An 18,027-nucleotide genomic window follows, 5' to 3' on the forward strand; every position below is an offset into this window, starting at 1 on the left:
GCATCTAAAGGTGAATATCACCGGGATGCATAGTGCCAGCACCACTTCCTATTATGTTTAGGATTTAAGTAGAAATTCGATGATACACGGGTCTTTCCAACTCAATTATGATTGAAATTTGAGGAATGTAAAATCAATTTAGAATACGGACACTATGGGCCAGCTTCTCTGTTAAAGTAAATCCACCTAGTTCCATTGATTTAATGGCGCTATGTCAATTTAGATGCAGAGAAAGATTCACAAAGGGACATAGCTGTTCTAATGCTGAGCATTACAGTGGATGACTTTTAGGTGATTTTTTTTTTCAATCACTTGGTTTCCAGAGCCTGAGTTGGGCAACCAGGATCCGTAGACAGTGAAAGGAGAGACATAGGCACCTAAGAATGGGATTAAAAAAAGCCAATATGACAGATGGTTCCTTAGCCAATGGGAAAGGCCAAGCAGAGGGCTGTGTTCTAAATCCCGCAGTTATCACAGGAGTTCAGTCTCTATCTCCTCTGGGGCAAGGCAACTCCTTCACCTTGGGACTCTCAGCTGGGAAGTTGCTAATCCCACCTAAGTTGTGATACCAGTCAGTTCTGTGTTTTTGGGGAGCAAGGTTGCAGTATCCAGCCTGTCTGACACATGAAGGACATATTCTCCCCAGTATCTGCTTGAACCAAAGTCAATCAGAGAAAAGACTTACAGAGAGCAGTGAAGAGTGGTGGGAGACACACCTAGACCCCTCCTGACAAAGGTAATAGGATTAAGGCAACTCCCCATGCCTCATCTGCATCAAAGATGGGACAGGGAGGCATCTCCATTAGCACAGAGAATGGAGAACAGAGATTCCAAGGCAAGAACCGCACTGAACTCTGGGACCAGAAAAGCAGGGAAGCATTGCATCCTGGGGGATCTCTGCTCCAGCTCTTAATGAACCTAGGCCTGCACACACCCAGCTCAGCAGCTATAAATTATAGTAAAGAATCCTTGATTGATATGCAAAATACTGAAGCTGCCTAACTGCATTGTGAGCTCCCTGGAAGAAACACCACCCATAGCCAAGAGTGATCAGCTCCTATTGTCTAGCTTAAGGAAAACCCTTGAGTCATCAGTTCACCCGTAAAAAAATCTAGTGTTCTCCTTTGAACCATTGTTGTTTCCCTTCAACAACAACAATGCCACCAACAAAAAAACACCCTAACCACGCTCAAGTAAGTGTTCCGATGAATGGATCCAAACTCTGCATCAGTTTCACTAAGATTTCATCTTCTCCTGACTGATTGTGCTGGGGGCTCTCCCTGTCTCCAGCACTCAGGACCCTGAACTATCACCATCACCTGGGAACCCCGACCAGTTTAAGCTTTATGGAGTGCTAAGATCCCTCCCTCTCTCTGTGCTTTCTTTTCTACCTCAGGTATAACTTTTTAACCCTGACTTGTTTGTTCAGGTATAGCTTTCTATATATGACCTCTGTAATCTCCTTGTGTGGTTATCATTATTATTCAATAAATAACTTTTATGAATAAGCTGGTTGCTTCCCTCCCTATCTCTCTGAACTATACTCTTCTGTGTTTCTGGTTTCCCATTTACTCTGCAATAAAGCTTCTCATACCTAAGCTAAAGATCCCTGTGGCGCCCAAAAATCCTATGGGATTTGCTCGTCAAGTGGGTTACTACCAGAACAATTGTAACGTGGAAGTGGGGCCAGGGACGTGCTGAACCTGTGACAGATGAGGGTGGCAGCTTGGAAGTGCTGCTTGACCCAGGCTACTGAGTCCAGGGGCATATAAGGCTGGCAGTTTGGAAGTGCTGATTGACCTGGTCCACTCAGACTTGCTCTGTTAATGTGTGTGTGTGTGTCTGTGTGTGTGTCTGTGTCTGTGTCTGTGTGTCTGTGTGCAAGAGCGCATGCCAGCTGTTTCAGGGGCAGGAGGAACCCAGCCCTGGGGAACCCAGGTCCTGCAGGATAGCTCCATTGGGAGGGGACTTGCAGAAGGCAGATGTAGGGCTCCATATGAAGACACAAGTGACACAAGCAGTACATTGATAGAATTACAGGAACACCCCCTCTGCCCCCCACCCCCTCAACAGTAGAGTAACTGTAAATAAATAAGCATACCCCAAAGTAATGGGCAAATCTGGTAACAGGTGGCAAGAAACCATGGTGAGAGAGGAGGGAGAAGAAGGAGGAATTAGGTGGAGGAAACCCCTCAACTTTTATCCTAGCAGTTAGGGATAACAGACTCTCTTCAAGTGCCTGATGATGAGAAAGATTTAAAAAAGGGATCTGCTTCCTCCCATGTGGGTGCCCTAACCATTGAGATATGAGATACCTGATATTTGTGTGTCTCAATCTCTCCTAATAGACCCTTAATTCCTTTGTGCATCTTGGCCCAGCTGGGGATCACACTAATTATTAATTATTATTAGTGGACAGAGACATTAATAGTGATGAGTCCCATAAGATACTCCAGATATTAAATAGGGTTTTCAACAAAACACTCTAGAAGAACTACAGAATGCAGTACACAAAGATGTTCTTTTCATAGAACTGGCCAGACCCTCAAGTGGTATGAATTAGCCATGGGTCCAGTGTGGTCAATGGGTCAGATTGAAAGAAATATTGGCCTAGGGAGAGAGAAAGCAACGGCTTGAATGGGTCTAGATCCTGGTGCTTCTAGCACTCACCCTAGATGGAGACCCAGGTGTGACGGGTTGGATCACAGAAACCCCCTTGGGACTGTCAACTGATGTGCCAAGACTACTTCTTCCCCTGTTTTCCTGTCCTGGCAGCTTGAGACTTCAGTTCCGTGCCTGCCTTGAGCCAGACCCATGGCTTAGCTCGTTAAAGCACCTGCTTTGTAAACAGGAGTGCCGGCGTTTAACTCCTAGTGGTCCTTTGTTGAGCCAGACCCCCTAGCCTGCTGCAAACCCAGACTCAGGTCTGAGCCACATCCCCGAGTAGCTACAGGCTAAACCAAAAGCTGCTTAAGAGATGTTCCTGTTCTCAACACTCAGGTGCCCAAACCCCAAGGAAATCCATTGTACCCTGTATAAGGCTTTATACAGGGTAAATTCATAAATTGTTTGCCCTCTATAGCACTGAGAGAGAGAGATGCACAGCTATTTGCCCCTCCCCCCGGTATTAATACATACTCTGGGTTAATTAATAAGTAAAAAGTGATTTTATTACATACAGAAAGAAGGATTTAAGTGGTTCAAAGTAAAATAAAATAAACCCCGCAAGTCTATGCCTAATACAGTAAGAAAACTGAATACAGATAAAACCTCACCCTCAGAGGAGTTCCAGTAAGCTTCCTTTTACAGACTAGTCTCCTTGTAGTCTGAATCCAACTATCACTCACATCACCTCTAGTTACTGTCCTTTGTTCCAGTTTCTTTCAGGTATCCTTGGGGGTGGAAAGGCTCTCTCTTGAGCCAGCTTAAGAAAAAATGGAGGGGTCTCTCAAGGGCTTAAATAGACTCTCTTTTGTAGGTGGATACCCCTCCCTCCCCCTGTGTAGAATTCCAGCTACAAGATGGAGTTTTGGAGTCACATGGGCAAGTCACATCTCAATGCATGACTCAGAACTTACAGGTAGCAGCCATGGTTCACATGTTACCTTGAATGTTCTCATGTAGACTTCTGTGGATTGGAGCCTTCCATGATCCATTTTCTGTTAAGTGCTTCTTGACTGGGCACTTAACTTGCAAATTTCTTTCTAAAGAAGCTGACCCAATGTCTTACTAAGGCTATTTAAAAACCAAACAAGTATACAGCCAATATTCATAACTTCGAATACAACAATAACACATGCATACAAATAGGATGAATATATTCAGGAGATCATAACCTCTACATAGATATGTTACATGGCATATATAGCATAAAATATATTCCAGTTATGTCATATACACATTCATAAGCATATTTCCATAAAGTCTTATGGGGTTCAACATCACACCAGGATCCCATCCGCTTTGCTCCAGTGTCTCTTCTATCCAAGGGGGATGTGGCCTGCTGAGTTCAATGGAGCCATACTGATTTAGACCAGCTAAAGTTTTGGCCCAAAATGTCAGATGCTTAGCTGAGAATCTCCCAAACACAAGTTATCCACAGTTCTAAGCAATTTTTATTTTTTTAAATAACATTGACACTACTTGAGAAATTTGAATTTCCCCAATGTTTTCCCTACAGCTGTTTTCATCTCTTTGTTTTTCAGGCTGTAGATGATGGGGTTTAACATGGGGGTTAAGATGCTGTACTGGATGGAGAACATTTCATCAAGCACCACAGAGGAAACTGAGCTGGGTTTTGTGTACTGGAGAAAACCTGTCACGTAGAACAAGCCGACCACAATCAGGTGGGAGCTGCAGGTGGAGAAGGCTTTATGCCTGCCCTCCTCAGACTGTATCCTCAGGATAGTGGAGATGATGTGAATGTAGGAGATCAGAGTGAAGAGAAAGGAGCTTGATCCAAATATCAGAATAGAAGTAAGAAGCAGCACTTGATTGGTGAAGGTGTCAGTGCAGGACAAATGTAATAGAGAAGGGAGCTCACAGCTGAAATGGCTGATTTGATTGGGCCCACAGAAATGCAACTTGAGAGCAAAAACAGTGTTAAGCAGGGCATGGAAGAAACTTATTGCCCATGCACCACTCACCAGCTGAACACAGATCCCTTTGCTCATTCTCTCCATGTAACGCAATGGGGCACAGATGGCAGCATAGCGGTCATAAGCCATTGCTGAGAGAATAAAAATTTCATTAGTAGCCAGCAGGAAAATGAAAAACACCTGTGCAAGGCAGCTATTGACAGAAATGGTTTTGTGCTCTGCTACAAAATGCACCAACATATTAGGGACAATGGCTGAGGAATAGCAGATATCAACAAAGGATAAATGAGACAGGAAGAAATACATTGGGGTGTGAAGGTGAGGATCAGCCCTTATCGCCAGCATGATCACCATGTTTGCCAACAGTGTGATTAGGTAGACAGCTGAAAACACCATGAAGAGGAAAATCTGCATCTGTGGGTCATTGGAAAGTCCCAGGATAATAAATTCAGTCACTTCAGTTTGATTTCCCATTGATCCTTATTCAGGAAAACTGATCTGTCAGACTGGAAAAAAATAAGATTAACACACTAGTAAATTGAAATGTGCTGTGGAGCTGATCTGATCAGTAGGATAAATGTAAAGAGAGGCTTACTACATCCTATAAAATGTACGTTTAAAATAGACAAAAACGGGCTAGATGCAGAAAAAGACTTTGGTGCCAAACTACCACTTTAGTTGCCTAAATTCGAGGATCAGGCCCCAGTGGTATTCACAGAAACTCCGCTCAGCTAAGACATTGGGATAGTGGGACATAATTCTCTCCTGCTGAAGCTGTTCCACTGTGGTGCAGAAGGACTGGATCCTTGGCATCCTGTATCTGGAGGTGAGTGGCCTAACCACTAGGATATAAAGTCACTCTCTTATTGTCTCTCTCTTGCCTAATATCTCTTTCATTAGTCTCATTAACTTCAATAGAGCTACAGCTGATTTACACCAGCTGGAGATTTGGCCCATTGATGCCTATGGAGCTATGGCTGCAGCACACCAGCATGGGATCTGTCCAATTCTATAAATACTCTACAAAAACTACAGAATGTAGTATCTGTAGAATCTTATTGGATTGATCCCTATTAAATCTCTAGAATTCCAGAAGACAAGGAAACGTCCAAGGCCTAGAAATTATGTTTTCCTATCCAGCTGGGTATAGCCTTGCAACCCAAACCAGTATGGAGAATATGGCATTCATAATAATTGATTACCTCTAAAGTGGGCCTCAGAAGACTGTATCTGGATGACAGCCTCCTCCCAAGCAAAGTGTTTTGTGTGGAGATGGGCAACCTATGTATCATGCAACTGTCCAAACAACCAGAGTTCATATGTGACAACAGAGTGAAAAGGAGTCATCTTATAAACCAAGAAGTGATCTGCAGTTGTCTTTTGGCAAAACTAGAAGAGAGAGCCTGGAGCAAAGAAAATGCTCCAACACTGGAAGGAGAGAAATGAAAACAGAGAAAAATTACCAAGCATAGACTCACTGCACAACTGAGAGCTTTATTCCAAAAAGGAGAATTTATACAAATGGAGATTGAAAGCCTGAAAAGTGAGATTAGTCATGTAGAACTACATGCAAACATTTTGGAGGGAGCAATGACATAGGATCAACGCAAGCCAGAAATGGAAGAAAATTTGAGGACAAATATGAGTGAAAAAGCATCTGAAGAAAGTACAGAAAATATGAAGAATTTGTTGACTGAGATAATGCAGAATGTAAGAGATATTGAGTACCAGCACTACCAACTGTGAAATTTGTAGACCATCACACACTGGTTGATATAATGTGAGCACTTAATGAAGTGCTCAAGGAAGCTGGAGAAAACAGCAGCAATGATTAGTCAGTACAATTATATAATTTATGTTATAGTAACAGTAGCAGCTCGTTGGTTTAACATTAATCAACCTAAACATATGAACCATTAGAAAACTTCCTGTCTTCAAGAATCTCCATGGAAATGAAGGTTAAGACAGAAGAGTATGCTTTTTCATTGAGATACCAGTCTACTGGATGAATATGAGCAAAATCATTTGAAGAGAAAAGAGCAGTAAACAGCCTTGGAGATGAAATATCAGCTGAATGAAAAGATGAGAAAGTTATGAATGAACAAGGTAAAAGAAGCTGATCACTTAGAGTCATGGACTTGAAAGATTTCAGTACAAAGTTATTAGTATCATAGGATCAGTCACTTCACCAGAGACCCTAGGAGAGTCTTTCATCTGACTGATGTTAAAAAAAAACAAAACAGAATAGGCAAATAAATGCAGTTTCACTGCTTCTGGAAGGAAATCTGGTCTGAGACTGTACAACATAAGCAGACAGTGAATCAGATTACAAAAGAGAGAAAAGGTTTACAAAAAACACTCCACAGAGCAATACACAGAAAGAAAAGAGGTTCTAAGATAAATGAAAAATTGGAAATCACCCGAACTAGATAAGATGCATGGATTCTGGCTCAAACGCCTTACAACACTCTGTGATTTATTAAGGTGTTCAATAAACAGTGATTGGAGAATGGGTATCCAAGATGGATGGTGACAGGGACAACTCTTCTCATACAGGGGAAAAAAGAAAAAAGAAGGAAGAAAGAAGAAGATTGTATTGATCCTATGAATTATAGACTGACCATGTGTTTACTATATATATAGAAATTTCTAACAATAATTTTGGCAAAGAAGATCTGGATAGGGCTAGCTTACAATGGAATGCTGGTTCCTAAGCAAAAAGGCAGCACTGTAAACATGAAAGGAACAAAAGGCCTCCTCTGGCTAAACAGGAGGATCACACAAGATGCATGTGAGCGTGCACAGATTCACCTGGCAGTGCCTTCTGCTGGTTATCCTTAGGAATTAGCATCCAGCCTCTGGAGCGCTCTCTGCAGGTCGGTGTCCCGCTGCCGCTGCTGGCCCCTTTGTCCCTCCCAGGACCCTGGTGCCCCTTTACTTAGGTGCTGCCCCCTGGCAGTATCCCCACAGTTCTGCGTCTCCCCCTCCCAGGGGAACCCCCACCCACTATCCCTACATCGCCTCAGTCTTGGCTACTGACCAGTCTCCCTCTAGCCCGTGTTTACTGGGGCATCAGCCACTCATCACAGGCAAAGGTGTTCTGACCTACTGCCTCTGCCTATCCAACCCTGCACCTATTCAGCCTAGAGTCAGGCCTGCAGCCTGGGGCTTTTCAGGCAGAAGCTCCCAGCTCCCCTGGCCCTTCCTCAGCCCTTCTTCCAATCTTGGTGTCTTGCTTAGGTCCCTTCAGCCAGACTCTTCTCCCTCTACAAGTGGAGGAAGTCTGCCCTGGCTCCCAGCCTCTTTTAGGGGCCACTTGGGCCTGACTGGGGCATGGCCACAGCTGAGCATACCTTCCCCAATCAGTCCAGGCTTCTTGCCCCAGCCACAGCCCTCACCTGGGCTGTTTAAAGCCCCACAGGGCAGGAGAGGGTAATCACCCCACTACAATGCAAAACAAATTCCGATCCTCTGTCCGTTCCCGTATCCAGGTAGAGTTTCTCTGAGCAGTGTCCACTGGCAGCCTTGATGCCTTTGAGGACCAGTGGGAGCTGTCGTGGGTTCTCTGCTCAGTGTACCCATCAGGGTCCCTTCTTTTGACCCTTTGAGAGCACTCCTGTCCCTGTTATTTCATTGGTTGTCCCCCGAAATCATTTGGATTCCAGGTCCTGTAGATCGTCCCCTTAGGCTAGGGGGTGTTGGTCCTTCATCAGTGGGCTGGCTTCTGCCCACCCATTTCTCAAAACCCAAAAAGGTACAATGCAAAACAAAGAAAGAAAAACATTAAATGATTGTGTGGGTACACTACCAGAGAGCATCCAACAGTCTCTCATTCCAAGATCAATAAGACACTGAAAATGTCCATGGTTCATCCACAGATCATTTCCTTTCTGCAGCAATCTATGTTTAACTGGAGCACTAGACTTTACCTGGAACGGACTCACTGATGAGGTTCAACTTAAAAGAGAAATCTTTCAAGGGGATTCCTTAGCACAAGTGCTGTTTGTGGTAACCAAGCTGCCACTGACGTGGATGCTTGTTGAGATAACCACAATTTACCATATCAGCAAAGACCAACAACCAGTTAACAATTTGTTCAAATTGAGCAATCTGAAACTACATGAACAGTCACAAAAAGGAGCTACAGGGATTGACGATGTGTGGAAAAGTTTGGTGAAGCTATAAAGCTAAGCGTTGGCTTGGCTAACTCTGTGTCAGCATCTGTAAAAATGGCCAGACTGGTACAATCTGATGACATACAAGTTAATGAAGGAACTATCCAGGATATCTCAGCATGACCCATACAAATATCTTGGAATCAGGGAACTGTCAGAGCCTCTACATAAGAAATTGAAATAAAAAGTGAGGAAACAATATTACAGATGTACACAAACTACTCTGTGGACAAAACTGAAGTCTAAGAATGTGATCTGAGCCATTAATATGTGGAGGGATTCCAGTAGTACAGAATATTGCTGGAGTGATCAAGTGGAATCGAGAGAAGAAAAAAATGGCATCCAAAGAAGACAGACAGTTGCCGGTGATGCATAGAGTATTAGATAGCAATCAAGTCATAGACAGGATGTACATCCCATGATGTGATAAAGGAAAACATCTGCTATCTGTAGAGAAAACAATTGATAATGAAGACTATAATATCAAAATATATGAGGAATTGACCAGAATAAAGATCATCCGGTCACGATAACAAGCAATGACTGAGCTGCATCCAAGCCCAAGAAAGCATGAAAGAAAGAAGAAAGCAACAAGACTTGAAAGGTTTACACAGAGATCAATGCACAGACAGTGGTGGAGAGAGATCGAACCTATTGGTGATAGAAGATTGACAAACTCATGACTTGTAGAAGGATCCCTGAAAAGAAGAGGGAGAGCTTCATTATGAGCGGAAAAGAAAAATCCTTATGGGGTTTATTTTTGTAAGAAGTAAAATTCACCGACAACTGCTCCCTGAGACCCAGAATGTGTTATAAAAAGGAAAGGATGGTGGAGCATGCGTTGAGCAACTGCTAGGGTCTATCTGGAAAAGAATATATGAAGACAGTCTGAATTTGCAAAGTGCCTGCATGGAGCCTCTGTAAAAATCCATACTTGCACCAAGCTCTAGAGAATGAAGATGGTAAGATTTATGGAATCTGGCAATTGTCACAGACCGAATGGTGCAGTCAGACAGGCCAGACATAGGTGTAGAAAAATACAGCAAACAAGCCCATGTTAATTGATGTTTCTGTGCCAGCAGACAATCAAAAAAAAACAAGGAGACAGGATGGTGAAGTATGAAGAATGCTGCCTTGAAGGGGAGCAATTATAGAAAACTAGAACAAACGCAATCCTAGCAGTTATTGGAGCTAGGGGTGAAACATGCTAGGACTGCAAGATGTCATGGTAAGTGACTTCCAGCAGACACTACTCTTAGGCACTGTGAGAATGTGAAGGAAAGATCAAGGAGAATGAATGAATCTGAGCACCTGAAATACAGGAATTCTGTCGAGGATTTAACAAGACTCCTGACTACAGAATCCGGTCAGTCAGTATTTATAGGTGACACATGGAGGTACATTTTAGACAGCAGCTTCCTCTTTTTGACTCTGAATATCAGGCTGTGCCTTCTTGGAAGTGAATGGCTATTTTGACATTGATTTTTAGTTGGAAATGGGAATGAAGTCAGTGTTCTGTCCAACGTCAAATTGATGTTTAAACCCTAATGTCTGCCATCTCCAGAGAATACCCTGCCCCCAACCTCACCATCCCCAAACACAAACACTACTGCTAACACGCACCAACTGAACTAATATGTCTCAGTGCTGGAGAGAGAGAGAGAGAGAGAGCGAGCTAGCAAGCTGGATGATTCATATAGTAGCTGGGTTGCCAGCCACGGCTCCTGTGTTGTAACTGACAGTGTGAGCAGAGTGTTGCATCCCGGCAGAAGTCAATGGGACTCTACAGAGAAACCCAACCCTAGATAAGTGGAGCAGAATATGGTCCTTTGAAATTGAATATTAAAATAAATAGGAATATGAATCAACTCACCTGCCTTTTAAATGTGGATCATAAATATGGTGAGATCATTCTTACTTGTGATTTTCTCTGTATTCGTAGCCAAATCAATAAGTAGGTAGACTACCTAGTCTATCTGCATCTGGAATACAGCATCTCAAGACATTCAATAGGTCTATAGATATGATGCTTGGACCCTTTACCCAGAGCAATGAAACCACTAAGGTGTCTAGGGTTATCTGTGGGAGTGGAATAAAAAGCTTTTCCTGAACTGCCTCCAAGATTAAAAGCTAATTCCTTGAGAACGGTTTAAATTCTGTTTTGTTCCCCTTGGGACAAGATCCCTGAAGTTTACTCTCTGTAACAAGCTACCAGTAACACTGGGCTGGGTCAACACTCAAGCAATGCTCTGTTGTGCCTGAAAACAAGAGCAATGAGACTTGGATTATCACAGGATTTAGGTACACAATCTCAGCAACAGTCAATTACAAACAAAAAAGTGTGTATTTAGGCTGTGTCCAATACGGGGCGCCACATTTCAGGAAAGATGTGGACAAATTAGAGAAAGTTCAGAGAAGAGAAACAAAAATAATTAAAGGTCTAGAAAATATGACCTGAGGGGAGATTTGAAAAAAAAAATAGGTTTATTTAATCTGGAGAAGAGAAAACTGATAGGGGACATGTTAACATCTTTTAAGTACATAAAAGGTTGTTACAAGGATGAGGGAGAAAATTGTTCTCCTTAACATCTGAGGAAAGGACTAGATGCAATGGGCTTAAATAGCAGCAAGGGAGATTTAGGTTGGACATTAGGAAAAAATTTCTAACTGGCAGAGTGATTAAACAGTGGAATAAATTGCCTAGAGATGTTGTGGAATCTCCTCTTTGGAGATTTTTAAGAGCAGGTTGCACAAACAAACACTTGTGAGGGATGGTCTAGACAATACTTAGCCCTGCCTTGAGTGAAGGGGACTAGACAAGATGACCTCTTGAGGTCCCTTCCAGTTCATAGAATATCAGGGTTGGAAGGGACCTCAGGAGATTATCTAGTCCAACCCTTTGCTCAAAGCAGGGTCAGTCCTCAGACAGAGTTTTACCCCAGATCCCTAAATGGCCCTCCCTAAAGAATTAAGCTCAGAATCCTGGGTTTAGCAGGCCAATGTTCAAACCACTGAGCTATCTCTCCCCTGCTAAGAAGTCACTGATGCAGACCAGAATTAAACCCAGATCATCTGTGTCCCAGTCCAGTGCCTTAACCACTGCCCTACAATCAGCAGCCCCAGTTCTATGATTCTATGATGGCAGCAAATAACTGTTGAGACAAAGGAGGAGATAAATTGTAAGTTTATTCACCAAAAAGATCAATTCAAAATTATTCATAATTTTAACGCAAATTTTACTGAATTATTGCAGCCAAAAAAATAAAGATTGTGCTAAATTCACAAAACAGCAGGAGGAAGCAGAGTCCCTCTGCTGCTCCTTTTCTTGTAACTTCAGTCCATTGGTAGGTCACTTTCCTTGCACGTGGGGGACCATGGTTTTCTTCCCCTCTCTACATGGGGCTGGGGGCAGAGATTTGAAGTGAGATCTCCCCTCTCTGAGGAAAGTGACAATATCTGGGCTATAAGGTGTTCTGGAGTATTGAAGCTGTTCTAAAATGTATAAATAAAAGTTATTTATACACTCAATGGACCAATGAGTTGAACCTACCGAAGGAGTCCCCTAACACTGAGCTACAGTGTAATATTTGCCTCATGACTAGCCAAGTATTTTATATAAGTGGAATAGCTTCAATGGGAAAGCTTGAGAAAACTCCACCCCTGTGTACTTATATACTGGTGGTTAGGGCCTTCAGATTGGAAGTCAAAGTTTCAGTCCCTGCTCTACAGGAAGTAGAATGCAGAATTGAACCCAGGTCTTCCAGAACACCAGTAAGGAACACTGGGCTAATGGTTGGAAGAAGGGACACCATCTCCTCTTTCAGGCAACTTGGTCAGCCAAGTCCCATTGACTTGTGCTCTAAATCATTTAGGCACTTCTAGAAATGACCCATGCAGTTTCCATTTCATTAGGAAACGTGCTGTAGTTTGTTATAAAGGAAAAACACCCATGGTAGTCCCTCAGGAAACTTGACTTTTAGAGAGCTAATGCTCAAACCACTGAGCTATCTCTCCGTGGCAAAATTTACTGGACCATTCTAACTCCTGCCATTGAGCAAGCTCTTCTTAGTTCCCCAAACCTAAAGGTAAAGGTTGCTCTGTGACAAGAGTTACAGTCTACTTAACCATACTTCTGCTAAATAATGGTTCAGCTAATATCTTACAGGATATAGGCCTGTAAGTTTCTTGTATTACAGCTGAATATAATGAAATTAGCTAAATATAAGGAAGGTAAGGCACTGAATATACTAAAGGCAAGCTAGCCCTATGAGCTACACCACTCCCCAGTTCCATGGGATATTTGGAAGACTATCAATCTCAGGAACTCAAAAAGGGCAGTCAGGGACAAGGGGCAAACCTGAGTCTCGAGGTAGCCAAGGAGTTTATAGTCAGTTCCAGGCCAGGGTCAATAACGAGTATTAGAATCCAAGTCATGTTTCATGACAAGTCGTGTTTGAATCAGGAGGCAAAGTCCAAAACAAGGCACAGTCAAGCCAGGAGTTCAAGAACATAGGGCCAGAACAGTCAGAGCAACTACAGAAGATCCATACTGTGGCCTGGAGCACCCTTTGGGTTTATATAGGGCAGGGAGCCAGTCAGGTGCCATGGGACTGCTGCCTATCAAAGCCCTGATGTGGATCTTCTCATGGTCTGTCTCCACCACAGTCACGGGACATTGCATGCAGGCTGGTTACATTTACTGCTGTATACCATTTTGGAGTGGTTAAGTGACTAATACCTCTGCAGACCTGGGTTCTGGACCCATGGGATCTTATTTTCAAATAAATAGAAATAAGAGTCTTTGTCTGGTTTAGGGTTTTAAAGTAACTGGGAGAATTAATAGGATTTGAGCACCTCTCTTACAATGCTTTAAAATCTCAACAATCTCTAACAACCAGAGTAAATCTTCATTGCTCACATAGGCTGAACTGAGTGTTTTCAGTGCAAATGGCTTCTTAGGTTTTCTGAAAACACAAAAACAAACAAAAACCCCACACACGTATACAATAAGAGTCTATGGATGTGACCTATTACTCTGCAATGGCCCAATTTGGGACCTCAGGACTGCAAAACCTAGCTAGGTAGGTTGGGCCAGAGTGGGAGTAAGGGGCTTAGCTGGCGGGTGGGGGTCAGAGTGTGGGTGAAAGGTGTGGCTGTGGAGCCATTTTTCACTTGATTCTAACCAACAGGAAGGAAGTGGTTGCAAATCTGAAGGTGGAAGGCAATTTTGGGAGAAAGTGCATGTGAAATGATAGATCTCATGACAAAAGAAGGAGTTCTGCAATTTCATATCTGAGTTTCTTCAGGACTCTTGGATGAATACCATCTGGTCCTCATGACTAATTACTGTTTAATCTATCAATTTCTTCCAAAACCTCCTCTATCAACAGCTCGGTGTGGGACAGTTCCTCTAATTTATCACCTAAGCTGAAGGGATCTCCCTCCCATCCTCTGAAGTGAAGATTAATGCAAAGAATTCATTTAGCTTCTCCACAACAGCAATGTCTTTCCTGAGTGATCCTTTAGCATCTTGATCATCCAATGGCCTCACTAATTGTTTGTCTGGCTTCCTGCTTCCAATGTACTTAAAAAAGTGCAGTTAGTTTTTGTGTCCTCAGCTAATTTTCAATCAGTTAATCCCTGACTATGTGAGCAAGAACAGTGTAGGCAAACATCTGAGAGAGAGAAAACTTAGTAACACCTCAGAGCCTTGGCTCATCCCATTCAAGATCCTATCTCCAACCTTGGCCAACCCTCATGCTTCAGAGGAAGGAGAAAAAAAACCCCACCCTCCCAGAATACATTGGTGGGAGGAGGAAGGATTCCTTCATGAACCATGGTGTCCAGCTGAAACCCTGAAGCATGTCCTTTAGGAACATAAGACATAAACCAGAAGTAAGCACCAGGGTTGCTGAGCCCTGCCCTACACCATCACACTGTCATAATTTTATCCAACACTTTCTGAAAACTAATTAAGTTGTGCATCCCTACAGCTCCTATTAGAAGTTTGTTCCAGAACCTCACCCTTCTGAGGGTGAGAAACCTTTCTCTAATTTCCAGCCTGAATTTGTTCATGGCCAGTTATATCCATTTGATTTTGTGGAAACAAGAAGACAGAATTAGGAAGAAGAGCTCCAGCATGACTTTTATCCCAGTGGTTATGGTACGCATCTCAGATGTGGGAGTTTAGGGGCCCAAAGGATTCAGCAGCTGAGCAGGTGTTTTATGACTACCAGGGGGTAGGTCTGGGAGGCCTCCCCTTCAGTTCAGTGGTCAGTGTAGCAAGCCAGGCTGTGGATAAATCCAGTTCAGTTTCCCCCTTCTGCCTAACAAGATGAAGGGTTTGCCCAATAGCATCTCTCTGTTGGATGCTCAAACTGCTGCACAATAGACTCATTCTCACTCCCTTTGTTGCTTGGTGTATATTTAATTATTTCATACAAAGTGGAACAGCTTCTACAGGAGAGATAGGGACATTCAGCCTACAATATACCATAGCCCAGGGTTAGGACACTCATCTAGGAGGCTAGAAATCCAAGTCCAAATACCAACCGCACATCACAAATGGAGGGGAACTGAACTCAGGTTTTCTACATCCCAAGTGAGTGCTTCAACCCAGGATATAAAAGTTATAAGGGAGGCCTCACCTGCCCCCATGTTTAGATGTGGTCTGAGACCACCTACCAGATCAATCCCCACAGGCTAGGCAGGTGGTGCCACACCTGCTCTGAGGACCCCATTGTGACTTAGAGATCAGAAAGGCACCCAGGCACTTACACTAAGGTGGCTGTGCACATGCTGACTGTCAGACACTAAAGAGTCTTGGGGACTTGAATGTTGGAAAGTCAGGCACCTGGAGATTTTAAAGGCTCACAGGGTTAAGCGACAGGTTTTGTGCAGCTCAGTGGCACTGAAATGTTGGATTTAGGCACCTAAAGAAGCAGTTAGATGCCTAAATCCTTTTGTAGAGCACACTAATTTCAGCTCCCCAAGGATTTGGAGATGGCTCTTACCTATTCTACAGATACAGGAATGTAAAAACATACACAAAGATTTGAAGTCTATGAACATACTTTATTGTTTTTAACATGCTATATTGTCACTTGACAGAGAAATTGCCATGCAGCATCAGCCCTGTTGTTCTTCTAGTCCAGGCACTCATCTCCAGTGGTAGTCAATATCAGCTGCTTCAGAGGAAGGAAAATTATAGGCTAAACTATGAGGAAAATTTCATCCTAGCCCAGGCAGTCAGTGGTTGGCTCATGTCCTGAAGCAATAATAAAGACATTTTAGAATTCTGTTAGTCTCCATGTCTGAATGATCTCCCGAATCACCAACATGCACAAGTGTAAATATAGTGCTAACTAGAGAGGGAAGTGATAGTGACAGTCAGAGAGAAAGAGATGGGCATACAGACGAGTTGTACTAGATGTCCACCCACCTGTTTCAAAAACTCATTGTTTTATAGCCGGATAAGAAATAAGAAAGAAAAACAATGAAATAGTGTGTCATAATTTTGTAGTTTTTTCTTGCTGCTCCAGTTCTTTGTGCAAATTAAAAAGAATGCTGACACGCTGTGTTCTGTCTCTCTGTCGAAATGCAAGGTTCATTTTGTCAAAGATTTGTGGCCCATAGTCCTTCTCAAAGCTTCTTTAACATCCTTGTTTCTCAGGCTATAGATAAAGGGATTCAACATGGGAATGACAAAAGTGTAAAACACAGATAATGCTTTCCTTGGGTACAGAGAAGATAACCAAGTGGGCTGGGCGTACATGAAAGCAGTGGTCCCATAAAATAAAGTCACAACCAACATGTGGGAGGTGCAAGTGGAGAAGGCTTTGTGCCTGCCCTCAGCAGAGCAAATCCGGAGGACGGTGGAGATGACGTAGATGTAGGAGATGAGCACAATCAGGGCAGTGATTGCTATGATGAGGCCATATAAGGTAAACATCACAAGATTATTGATGTACGTGTCGTTGCAGGAGAGACTGTTCAAGGGAGGGCCATCACAGAAGAAATGTTCGATCTCCTTACACCCACAATAGTGCAGCATAAAGGTGAACCCTGTTTGCAACATGGAGTTCACACAGCTGCAGATATATGACCCTACCACCATCTGAATGCAAACCCACTTGGACATGGTGACAGGATACAGGAGCGGGTTGCAGATGGCGGTGTATCGATCAAACGCCATCCCTGCCAGGAGGAAACCTTCAGTGGCAAGGAAGAAACAGAAGAGGAAGAATTGGGTGGCACATTCGTTATAGGAAATAGCTTTTCTCCCTGATAGGAAGCTTGCCATGGCTTTGGGGGCGATGGTGGAGGTGAAGTAGAGGTCTAAGAGTGACAGGTTCATGAAGAAGAAGTACATGGGGGTGTGAAGGCGAGAGTTGACTCTAATAATGAGAACCAGGGTGGTGTTTCCCAGCATGGTTACTGTGTAGATCACCAGAAACAAGACAGAGGGGATCATCTGGCATCCTGGACCATTTCCAAACCCTAGCAGGATGAATTCCATGACTGCTGTGCAGTTCCACTCTCTCACTGGCACCATGGCTGTTAAATCCTTTGGAAAAGGTGTGAGATAAGGATTAAAGAAGAGACAAATGAAGAAGATGCAATTACGGGCTTCATGAAAAGAGGGAGGATGGTCATGTGGAATAGACTCTGGTCTGAGACTCAGCAGATCAATGTTCATTTTCCAGCTCTGCCACAGACTCCCTGTGAGGCCTTGGCCCAGTCACTTGGGCTGGGATTTCCAAGCAGCCAAAGGGAATTGGGCACTCAATTCTATTCAATTTCAGTAGGATTTAGCCACCTAGGACCAGATTTTTGAAGGTATTTCTGTGCCTAGTGGAATTTTCAAAAGCGACAAGGCACCAAAATCTCATTGATTTCAATGAGGGTTAGACATCTAGATGCTTTTGCAAAATCTCACTAGGCTCCTAGATTCATAGATTCCAAGACCAGAAGGGGCCATTCTGATCAATACCTTTAATCCTAAATGCCGTAAATTGATCCTAAATATCTTTAAAAATCTGGGGTCTAACTATTAAGCTCTTGTGAAAACTCTCAGCTTTGATATTTCTGTCTCTTAGCTCCCAGTTCTGAAAATGAAGATAATACTATTTTCAGAACTCAGAGGATGTTGTGATAATAAAATCACTAATATATTGGAATTGCTCAAATACTACCATAGCAAGGGATAAAGAACCTTGTAAGTAATTTTCAAAATGAGCCACCCAACTCCCCAT

General features: G+C 43.1%; 2 protein-coding genes across 2 annotated transcripts; both read right to left on the reverse strand.

Moving 5' to 3' along the window:
* Window positions 1–4,139: 4,139 nt before the first annotated feature.
* LOC115641186 (olfactory receptor 8S1-like) lies at window positions 4,140–5,072 on the reverse strand. Its single transcript, XM_030544262.1, has one exon. It carries the CDS (start codon window positions 5,070–5,072, stop codon window positions 4,140–4,142), a length of 933 nt encoding a protein of 310 aa, XP_030400122.1.
* Window positions 5,073–16,379: 11,307 nt separating this feature from the next.
* On the reverse strand, window positions 16,380–17,327 carry LOC115641131 (olfactory receptor 12-like). Its single transcript, XM_030544228.1, has one exon. It carries the CDS (start codon window positions 17,325–17,327, stop codon window positions 16,380–16,382), a length of 948 nt encoding a protein of 315 aa, XP_030400088.1.
* Between the last annotated feature and the right edge of the window lie 700 nt (window positions 17,328–18,027).

Source organism: Gopherus evgoodei, unplaced genomic scaffold (assembly GCF_007399415.2).
Source record: "Gopherus evgoodei ecotype Sinaloan lineage unplaced genomic scaffold, rGopEvg1_v1.p scaffold_33_arrow_ctg1, whole genome shotgun sequence".
In the NCBI taxonomy this organism is placed as follows: Eukaryota; Metazoa; Chordata; order Testudines; family Testudinidae; genus Gopherus; species Gopherus evgoodei.